At 38.0% G+C, this 11,590-nt stretch overlaps 1 protein-coding gene across 7 annotated transcripts in view; it reads left to right on the forward strand.

Moving 5' to 3' along the window:
* The window catches only part of LOC143899184 (uncharacterized), a 27,763-nt gene extending 16,491 nt beyond the window's left edge, over positions 1-11,272 (forward strand). For 3 of the 7 annotated variants that reach the window (XM_077409244.1, XM_077409247.1, XM_077409248.1), the window contains 10 exons: positions 440-664; positions 1,242-1,351; positions 1,671-1,960; positions 5,774-5,812; positions 6,448-6,489; positions 6,572-7,066; positions 7,803-7,872; positions 8,594-8,809; positions 9,139-9,376; positions 9,689-11,272. In XM_077409244.1, coding sequence (XP_077265370.1) covers positions 440-664; positions 1,242-1,351; positions 1,671-1,960; positions 5,774-5,812; positions 6,448-6,489; positions 6,572-7,066; positions 7,803-7,872; positions 8,594-8,809; positions 9,139-9,376; positions 9,689-9,865 — 1,902 coding nt within the window. In that variant the 3' untranslated portion in view covers positions 9,866-11,272. The remainder of the gene's footprint in view (positions 1-439; positions 665-1,241; positions 1,352-1,670; positions 1,961-5,773; positions 5,813-6,447; positions 6,490-6,571; positions 7,067-7,802; positions 7,873-8,593; positions 8,810-9,138; positions 9,377-9,688) is intronic. The other 4 variants (XM_077409245.1, XM_077409246.1, XM_077409249.1 and 1 more) reach the window with 4 other exon arrangements.
* Positions 11,273-11,590: the final 318 nt, after the last annotated feature.

The raw sequence follows: 11,590 nt of genomic DNA on the forward strand, positions 1-11,590 counted from the left end.
TCGCTTTGCTATTTCTAATCTTTTGGTGACGGCGTTTTATTAATAGAGAAAATATTAATATAATAATTATAAATATTAATAAAATATCTGTTTAAAATAAAAAGTTCCGCAGAATTTTTCATTTACGTAATGCACAGATTTAATTTCTGAATACTCGGATTACTGGATCCACAGATATTTTTTCTTTCGAGAAAATAATTTTTTCTTTCTCTAATAATTGCCTTAAATAAGTTTCCAAGCAAAAGCTTAAGGAAATTGATCATTCCGACTTCTTAACTGCTTCGAATTAGACAATTTTCTTCTACTTTACACGCACAATTTAACCGTCACCGAAAGAGTAAACCGCTTGGCATCTTGGCTCGCAGCGAGATATCCGCTTCGCAGCTCGCCGCTGCCAGGCGAGCGCGATTAGTAAAAACGAGACGTTCGTTGCCTCCAGTTGAGGAGCGTTCCTCATATGCCATACGTGGCACACAAGAGGCTCGTCACCATAGTTCACTCGCCGATCCATCATGTGTACTACTCTGGCGCGATGGTACCGATAAGGGTGCGATCGCGCGTGCGGCCCAGCATCCTCGCAGCTGAGCTCAACAGGATACGCTACCTGCCGAGGCTGTCATCCCGATCCTACACTGAAGAATACCTAAATTCCCGAGACAACATAGTAAGTCCGGCAGCTAGTCTAATATCACTCTCCCTCTCTCTCTCTCTCTCTCTCTCTCTCTCTCTCTCTTTCTCTCTGATCTAAATCATCATAAATACATATGGTAAGATTTGTATATCATCGGCGGTGCTCACGAGGATTATCGTCGTCATTCCCATCGTCATCGATATCGTCATCGTCGTTATTTTTCATCAACGTTCGTTTGCGTCGAACACCACGGGGCGGAATCGCGTCGTTGCTACGGATATGTTCATCGTTTTCCACTTATCTTTTTCATTTTTGTCCAATAAGCATATTGGATTAAAAAAAAATAAAAGATCTAATATTATTTTTGTCGCAATTTATCAACACGATTAAATCTGATTCCTCATTTAATGTGTATAATTAAGAGCATATTAAAAAATCGGAGTTAAGACATCAGACAATCATTATCAAGTACCTCTACCCTTAAATTTGTGGTGAAAAGACTTGAAAAATAATTCGCTTTTGTTTACGATGATCAAGCTCTCTGAGTGCATGCGAGAGATTGATCGACTCGTTCATACAAGTATAACGTTTCACATATGTCTCTTCGCAGCTTTTCGACGATGAGACAAGGGATATTCGTGCGAAAGTGGATTCTCTTCTTCGACGTGTCCACGTGTTCGTGCCAAGGGCAGTGGCAAGGTATCCGACGGAAATGAAATGGTGTGCAACTAATTACTTAATAAAATTGATCGATTTCTTTCGCATTGAAATAATTTGAATCAGCTTTTAGTCGTTAGAAAAAGGAAATATAACGCATTCACCTCTTTATGCTAAATAAACCAATTGAGATTTCAGAATAAGAATAATCAAAATAATTCTGCAACTCGGAGATAAAAGTACAAAAATATCCCAAAGCATAATTAAAGCTTTATTATTTATATTTTTCATGGTTTTCGAGAATTTACGCTTTCAAAGTGACAGAATAGCGTTTGTCATTTTCGCATTGAGATAATCAGCGATCTTTTCGCGATTTCCACAGCGACTTCCTCGAGCAGATCGTGCCGGAACGTATGCGCAACCACGATTACGTTCGCCGGCTGCTCAGCGGCCGCAGCAACGCGAAGAAGCAGGTCGATCATCTGAACTGGTACGATGTGCCTGAGCGGGGCACCTTCGGCACTCTGGCGTGCATCAAGTACGTCGCCGGCAATCCGCAGTCCGTCAGAAGACCGTACTACAAAGTCGCGGACCTTCGGCCGGCCGACATCCGCAACGACGTCAACTTCCTCAGCTACTACAGCAAGAACCGTCAGGCGGCCGCGACTGCCTGTGAGTAATCCGTCACGGTGACGAGAACGACGATGACGATGACGACAACGAGGACGGGGATCGTATCGCGACGCGCGCTTCACCCTCGAAGAGATATTGCTCTTCGAGAATGAAACGCTGTGCGAGAACGGTCCCGAGAACGATCTTGACGATGTTATACATGGTGATCCGCACACGAAGCACGTAGTTAGAGGCGCGAGACTGACGAGAACGGAGCGAAAAATTCTTCAAAGAAAGATTACATGTACGATAATTTTAATTTTTATTTGTAATTATGATTTAATTTATCTAAATTTTGAATAACGCATTAAAATTGATATGATGTGATTATATTTTTGTAAATCTCGGTATTGTGATATCTTCATTGGGGAAACAGACGATTATTTTCGCAGAAGTTTACTCTTGTAGAGAAATATATTAATTTAAAAAAAAAATTGCTACGCTACGTTCTCGCAGCTCAAGACACGATTTTTAATAGATTTGGAAAAATAAAAGACGGCCCCACGACGCCGTTGTGTGCAACTCTCTTTTTGTCTATTTTTTTTTCTCGTTCCACCACCGCCCTCGCCCCACGCCCTCTCGTTTCTCTATTTTTTTTCATCCCCTTTCTTGGATTGGCTGGCACCTTTGGTTTACACTGTCTGAAAACTTTTGTTTGTGCTAGCGAGCACGTGTGTTTCTCTGGTATTTTTTGCTGTTTTATTGTTGGTCACACAACAATTGGTCTTTCTTTTTTGTACGTCTTTTTTTGTCGTGGCTGCATTACTGTTCGATAGTATTGTGTCTAATCGTACAACAGCAGCGTACACTTACCCCCCACGTACCCCGCATCCGTTTTTGATAACCACCCCGTCATGCGATATCCGATATGTTGACACAGCGCGTTTTTATTATTATTATTATTATTATTATTCTGAGTAAAGAACACGCAATTGAATTGATCTTTGCGGTAAGAGCATAAATGTTAATTTCGGTTTTAATTATCATTAAATCTTTTCTTTCACTATGCAATCTGTGTGACAAAATCTATATATAAATAAATCATATATTTTTAAAATATAAATCAATTGTAAGTAATTATTTTTCTTATTTATTCACAAAAAGATCGAGTGTTATATATATGCTCTTTTCCGGGACGATTGATTCAATCATCGGCTATATACCGGTGAGATCGATCCATCGATTCGACGGCGGTTCGCATCCTTTTTTTGCGAACCAACGGACCTATCGCTATTTTTTGTTGCGGTGACCGGAAAACACAGGGAAAACGACATAGTGACCAAAAAGAAAATCGTGAGCCAAATCAAAAGAAACGAAGGAACGAGAGAGAGCAAGACATTTACACGACGGGGACTCCAGGCGGAACATCACAGACGGTGGGATCACGCGCCAAAAAGCAGAATTTTGCGGCGCTCGCGGATAAGAGCAAAAATGAGAGAGAGGAAGCAGTGCGGCTTTTTTGAACGTTTCAGGCAAGGGTTGGAGAGAGAAGGTGCCGGAGCTGTACCAGAAGTCGAGCAAGAAAAGCGAAGAGGAGGAAGAGGAGGAGGCCGCCGCCGAGGAGTGACTTCGACTTCGTCGTTCATCATCACGCGAACTGTGGCCGATACCGTCCGCTTTAACGTTCCGGAAGTTACGTATTCGCGCGCGAAAAGATACAGCAGGCATCTTACGATATGCGGAAGCTGCAGGATTGCAAACCGAACGCGAACTCTTTATCTTTTTACGAATTTATCCTTCGAATTTTTAAGTAAGCCTTACGTCAATGAGTTCTAAATTATTAAAATGTAAAAAAAAAGTTACAGATAACACGGTGTCGATAAAATTTATGTTAAAAATAATAACGAATTCTAAACTAGCAACAAAATCTGCAGAAAAATAGTGATAAAGAGAAGAATAAATTTTTCGGAACCAAACTAGATTATACGAACACAAATACGATCTCATATATAAAATTGAATTAAATTGTATATAAACTTTCATTTCAATAATAAAATATCTCAATTCTGAAATAAACTTATTGCAAAAACTGTGCAAGAATTGCTAAGATTTTCGCCGCTATGGTATAACTTTATACAAATTTAATATCAATCAGCGTTTTATTTTTATTTTTAATTTTATTATGGCAATTTTAAACGACAGAAAGAGTTTGCATATGTCACTTTTAAAATTTTATCTCTTTCAGTTTTTTAAACACAGTTTTATATTCGGTTCGCAAGCCTGGCAAAAAAAACCCTCTTTAAACGAAATTATTTTACTGCGACTATCGAAGATAATCATGATCGAAAAAATATAATATCTGTCTCCGCTTATTTATTTTTCCTTTCTTCTATTCCGGTCGTGTGCTCGTCGTCCAGCTTCATTAAAGTCCAATATGCCGATATTCGCAATAATAGAACGTGCTGTATTTTCCGAACATTCTTCATTCAATTTTTACTCGATGGACTTTAATGAAATTGCGACGGGCGTGTAAAATTGTCGTGACTATCAAAATGATCGTGCTCAATCGATGCGATCTACGGAGTGAAACGAACACGAAAGAAAAAAAAACAGAGTGCGATAAAGAGACAGGGGCAAATTGATTGAATTAACGCGACAAAAAAAATCGCGAGACCTGCGCGCGTTCATTAGAGAAAATAAAACATACAAAGAGATAAAAATGTAGACACTAATCCAATGTTGCACGTATTGCATTATGATGTTACTGTTTCAATTTTGTAAATCCTGTTTTGTTCGTGCTTGAGAGATAGCAACAAAAAAAAAACATACGAATAAAATAATAATGTCCGATGGAAGCGAGAGTCTCCAAGTCAATTACTTTACTTTACACGAGAGAATAATGGAAACGTATAGGTGAGCTGCGTAACGAATAAGTACACTGTTTCCGAGGTAAGCTTCTTCATATGTGCAATGCTTCGTAGTTTAACAACCAACGACGTCTCGTTTTGTCTCTGAAATCCACTATTTGTGGAATTCATTAGGATTAACGCTCTTGAAAAAACAAATTATCCTGAATAATTCTTTCTCATCAATATATTTAAAAAATTCTGTTAAAAAAATACATTTTCTTTGGATTTCTTGGACATTTTCTTGGACAGAAAAATTTGAATTTTAATGAAAGTTTTCGATCAGAATGCATTTAATAATTACTTTCTTAAAACTCCTTGCTCTCTAATTTCTGACGCAATGTATAATTTAATGGCTTAAATCGACGTTAGAATACGAAGAGTTATACTTAACTTGATTTAATTTGATTGCAAAACATATGATTATAAGTATCCGATTTCAGAGATAAAAATCCGACAAATCAATCGCTAGATGTGACCGAGTGTGATCTCTAATCGGACGTCACGCTAAACGAATCGTGACGAGCAATGAATCATCTTCACGAGAAAAGACGAAAATTGTGATCTCATTAATTGCCGACTTCATTGACGATAAGACATCGACGTATGCGATATTTTCGCGTCATCGAAAATGCGCTCGACAATTCATCCTTAATCCTCAGAATGCTTTCATCGTTAATAGCTCATATTAGTATAATTAATTTCTCTTTTTTATTCATTCGTCGCATATATATCGCCGCATATATGTACATAAAATCGTGCACTTTTGTCTTAGATGATCTGTAATTAACTAACAAACATGCCTCATCAACTGCTTTTCACATTGATGTTGTATGTAATCACAGTAATAGCTTTCTAATATCACGTTCTCTGTGAAGTCTTTATCGCTTCGTTGGATTTGTGTCGCGAGCTTTAAAAGAATCCTTTGTCGCTAATCGATCCTTTATATGTTTCATGTACCCCACAGCTCCCGGTCAACCAATGACAGAACGAGAGATGCGAAAGGGTCAGTAAGCACACACGAAGTAATCCTTTTTGAGATAACAAAAGAGTAAAGTCCAGTAGAAAAGGTCGCGATCGTGGGAACGTTTTTACAAAAAAATAACTTTTAATGTCATATGAATCACGTAAATATCAAATAAAATAAAATTTACGTCAAATATCGAATAAAATTACCTTCATATTTTTATACATATTATATTTCTATTATAAAAACTGATGAGAAAATACAAGAATGTAAAAAAAAATTCGATAAAATATAAGGTTACATTATTAATATTATAACAAAATTATCTAACATTTATACAAATATGATTGCAGAAACATAAATATATCTGAATTATATATAACGTCTTTCATTATTTTATAAATATTCGTAAAACAGCAAATTATAAATAATTTATTTCGTTTGTATATTAAAGTTGCGTATTAAATCATATGTATATTAAAATTTCAAGTTAGTTAATTCAATGACTTTATGATAAATTCGTCAATAAAATAAAGTTATTCTTGAATTGAGTTACTCTCGCCTATATAGCAACTCGAATTTTAATCATCATTTTTGTGTTTTTATAATTGAGTGATGTTTTACTGTGCCCTTTCTTTTGTATCTCACGTCTAACGTCCTCTCACAATTTTTAGTACGCGCATTAGGCTACGACTCAACAAGCCAGGAACAAAAAAGTAAGTCTCCATATAAAGTGGCAAAATCCAGATCAATTCCCTTATGTCATTTGTCGTTCATGTTTATCCCTACACATCGTAGCTCCTGCTCCGGAATCGGATGCAAAACCAGAGAAAAAAGCGAAAAAGAAACCGGAGCCGGAGAAAGAGCCGATAAGAGAACCCGAATCAATGCCTGAACTTGTACCCGAACCTGTGAAAGAACCGGAATCAGTTGCGGAACCTGTGAAAGAACCGGAGTCAGTTGTGGAACCTGTGAAAGAACCGGATTTAGTTGCGGAACCTGTAAAACCTTCAAAACCGGCGAAGGGATCGAAAGCGGCAAAATTGGCCAAATCCGCGAAGGCGGCCGAACCTAAAGCGGAACCTGCGCCGGAACCTGCGCCAGAACCTGCGCCAGAACCCGTGAAAGAACCAGAAATCGTAAAGGGACCGGAGCCCGAGTCCGTGCAGGAATCACAGCCTGTTTCAGAGCCGATAGCAGAGCCAGAAGCGCCGACGGAACCGGAACCGGTCGCGGAGGAATCGCCGATCGAAAGTGCGGAGGCCGTAAGTGACGAAGCTAAGGAAGAGAAGGGTACGTTGATATAATCGATCGGTACCGCGGGCCGGAAATATTCCACACCGGAAACGAGCCTGTCACGCAAACGGTAGATACCTTTTGGTATCGGTCAGGGTAGGCACAGAGTCGATCGTTGGTCTGCGTCGTTGTTAACAGCATCTCCCGTATCGATCGCACGAGAAAGAATGGTGTCTATAGTCTAGATAGCGTCCTGTGTCTCTCTCGCCCGTTTTCGTGATAAATGTCTTCCTTCTAAAAATGACGTCAAGATTGCCCCGTAAAGTGTCTTCTGTTTTCGTGACAATCCTATTCAAAATTATTGTATTTCACGCAAAATAATTTCGGTATTAGAAGTAGATAAAATCGCGGTAAATAAACATCTGTATTCACGATGCATTTTTAACGCACTTTTGAATGTAAAGGTTCTAATTTCGGAGCTGTATCTGAAAACTATCTCTCTAATAGCATCAATTTTAATTCATTAAACGAAGGCTGCGAAATTAATATGAATATTAATATTAATAGCACTTCGATATAATCCAAGTATTTAATTAATAAAATGGCAAAATGGATTTTATATCAATATTTAAATATTCTTTAAGATATTAATTTTGTGTTTACTCATCGATAGATCAAAATTGACAAATATAAGAATAAAATTTCAGCATCACTTTTAGCATTAAACACGCGTCGTGAATTTTCGCCATGAAATAGTATCTCCATCATCGATATTAATGAAACTATGTTGCAGTGAAACAAGATAAAGAAGATGCCGTAAGGAGGGCCGAGGCGTATCTTGCTAAAGCGGCTCGAGAAGCGCAGTAAGTGATCTTCGTCTAAGAACGATAATATACGCGCCAACAGAACGAGCCAATCGCTTAATATATAAATGCGATCGTTTTGCATAACATTGGCATTGTACTCGGCCAAATAATCTGCTATATGACTCGCGGTAATCGACAATCGACTCGCCAAATATCTGTAACCTTCGCTCGATGTTCGAAAAATGTCATTCGGTTCAAAAACGTACTGACTTGATGTAATAATCAATTGTAAAAAATATTCAATTTTTATATAATAAATCCTGTAAATTTTAAACATAAAGAATGATAAAATACTTATTGTTGTTTCTAAGATAATTGAAATTGATGTACAGTGACAGCAACTGTCCTAATTTCAAGTTTGCATTAGTATGTCGGTGATATTGATAATTTTAGATGCAACAAAAATATTTTAGATAAATTTTCAACACGAAACTTTCCTGTAAAAAGTATTCGCATTCTCATATTTTTATCTTGCAAAATATGAGAGAAACGCGCATCGAAAAATATGAAATGCAAGCTTCATTAAAAAACTTGACGGATAGCTTTTCCTACACGCAAGCACATACATACACGCACACCGGGATGTTTTTCGAATTAGCGATTCCAAATAGTATATAATTCGTGACTTTATTACACGTTATTCTCATTATAATTCATATAAATTTTATTCAAAAATGTCGGATTAATTTTGCCAATTGCGAATAACTTTGTTTTGAAGATCGGAAGAGGAGAGGCGGAAGGCCGCGGAGGAGGAACGGCTGCAGCTCGAGATGGAGGAGAAGAAAGCGTGGGAGGCACTGCAACTTGCGCAGGAACGGAAAGCCGAGCTTAGTCAGATACTAGAAATCGAACAGCAGGAAGCCGAGAGAAAGGCGGAAGAGGCAAAGTTACAAGCTGAACGCGAGGAAGTGGAGAGAATAGAAGAGGGGGAAAGGTAAGCTCGGCGTTATTTAGAAGAAAACTCCCAATAAGTGATTCACAAATCGCCCTTTAAAAAGAATCTCTGTGCACAAAGTAATTTTTTTTTGGATTGTCGATTGAGAATAATTAAAACGAAGATAGGAAATACTTATATTACTTATATATACTTATAAAAACAATTAACGATTAATAACTAATACATAATGATTAAAATTATACAACTTTTAAGAAGCGGTCTAAACTGACAAAAAATATACATGGCTTTATATTTATTTGGAAATTAATATTTGTATCATATTTTTTGTACGTCATTTTGGAATCTAATTCATTATCTGTTAATAGATTAATCAACCAAGCGAATCTCGAATCACTCATACAGGAGCAAGAACGATTGATAGTCGAGGAGCATCTCGAAGAAATTCAAAATCAAAAGCAAGAGCAAGAAGAGACGGACGTCACGCAGCTTGAAGCTAATGAAAATAAAGACATCTGCACCGAGGAGCCGGCGGATCTTGGCGAAATAACCGATCACGAGAAGGAAGAGAAGCCTTGCGATGTTACCACGGATGACGAAACACGGGTAAGCAGTCACTTAAGCATCGTGAAAAGCTGTACCTAATTCTCTTTCAACTTTGTCGACTTTTTAGTCAATTGTGAACAATTCTAAATTAATTTAAACAATAACTGCACAAAAATGTTAAGATTAGATCATTCTAAGCATTGTTATTTTAAAATCAGATATATTTTAGTAACTTCGTGTCCAAATAACTTACTGAATGTCTGTGGAGAAAGGAGTTCGAGTTCGAACTCATTCAAGAATCAATAGTTGAAGAGAGAAGATTTTTTCGAAATATCGCTGAACGAGTTGAATCACAAGAAATTTGCCTTTCAGGTCGAGGAAGAGAATGTTCACGAAGAGGAGCCCGAGATGACCGAAGATCCGTTCGTCGAGGAGCCAGAAGGGGCCGAAAGTAAGCCGCAAACGGGACCGACGGCGACTGAGGATGGACCGCAAATCGAAGAGGTTACTTCCGGCGAGGAATTCGAATGGGGTGATCAGGATTCGTAATTGGTTCAGTCCGACTTGGTTCGGACCGTTTCGCGGCATCGATGGACCACGTTCCTTTTATCGTCATCGTTAACGTTAGGATTTAACGTGTCTTCGCGTCCTATCATCCTGTCCGCGAATATCATTTAATCCGTCATCATTGCGGATAATCGTCGCGATCGGTGATACGACGAAGAGATCTTAATTAATTTTCCTTAATCCGATCACCCTATTTATTTAATCGTAAAATGCACATTTCGCGTACAGTTTCACGTTTCATCAGCACACATTTCGCAATCAATTTCACGCGTCACATTAGGTTGATCATCTTAGGCAAACTCGCGCGGATCGATGTATAAGTATAAAACCGTGGGATTTCTGGCGGCTATATTTTTATTAGCTTATTTCAGAAGGACCGACCGGAGACTCTCGTGCAATCTGCGCGTATTTATTTCATTACTGACCGCGCACACCCTTTTCACATTATATCCCCACGTCGGAGAACGGCAACCCGTAGATCGAGTCTGACACGAGTATCGATTTCCGTTGGTCTGCCCGGTGGTGGTGATTCGTTTATAGTCTCGGATAGTAATCGGGTAGAAATATCGCGACGTATTTTAGCCGTCCATTCGGCAGTCGTGCAATCGAGCTGGTTTTTTCGTCGTCTATTTTTACAGTAACAGCTTCGAGTTTCAGCCATGAAATTGGTTTGACTGCGATTGTCCGAGCGATTGATCGGAAGGACGAGGATTCCGGAAATAATCGCGAGTACAATTTGAGAATTAGCGGCCATCTTATGACTCTCTCGTCGCTCGGAAAGTGGCAGCCTTCTGCTACTTATGTTATAGTATTACTCATTATTAAAGAGGTACTATATACATATATTATAAGAGTGTGGTAATAAGAATAATTCAATATGAAATCTCTCTCCGTGATTTAACAAACAGGCCGAAAAAGCTCGTCTTTCCCGCAAACAACGTCGTGAAAATACATTGCGGAGCTGGGGATGAAACGGTCACAAGTACAATTTTGTTAATTATAACTAAACCCGAGATATAAATTTTTAATGTTTTATATAAAAATGTCATGAGATTCTCTGGCATAATAGAACAAAACGGATACGAATATATGTAAAACATGCTTATTACCCTTTCATTTCGGAAAAGCTCTTGCCGTTTTTGCGCGAATCCAGATTAAAATTAGACGTAAGAAAAGCTGTACAATCTGTAAGATAATCGACGTTGTGCGCTGTGTATGAATAAAACAGAAAGGTACTTAACATGGTCCGTAAATGAATAACGAATTTATTCATAATTCTATTTATATGTTCCAGTATTTAATGCATACTGAAATTCGTAGCACGCAATACGTACCCATGCAACGCCTATTTTGTTTATGATTCAAGACAATAAATATTATAAATTGTAATATTAAGCTAAGTTTATTTTATACCCCGCACATAATGCATCGCATACTTAATGAAGGGTAGCATAAAGGAAAATTTGACATTATACGCAATCTACATATATAATATAATCTCCGATGTCTTTTACGGTAATTTTTTTACTTTTTGCAATATCGTCTTTCTGAATTAAATAAATACGTTCACCGTCTAAATTCAAATTATCGGTCGAAAGGCGAAACTGCACATCGTTCAACGTAACGCTATTCAGATAACATCCCATGTTATTTTTAAGAAAATAAGATTCGCGATTACCATGAGTACCAACGTTCGCGAATACCATC

Source organism: Temnothorax americanus, unplaced genomic scaffold (genome assembly GCF_048541705.1).
Source record: "Temnothorax americanus isolate GAGA-0224 unplaced genomic scaffold, ASM4854170v1 Scaffold26, whole genome shotgun sequence".
Classification (NCBI taxonomy): domain Eukaryota; kingdom Metazoa; phylum Arthropoda; class Insecta; order Hymenoptera; family Formicidae; genus Temnothorax; species Temnothorax americanus.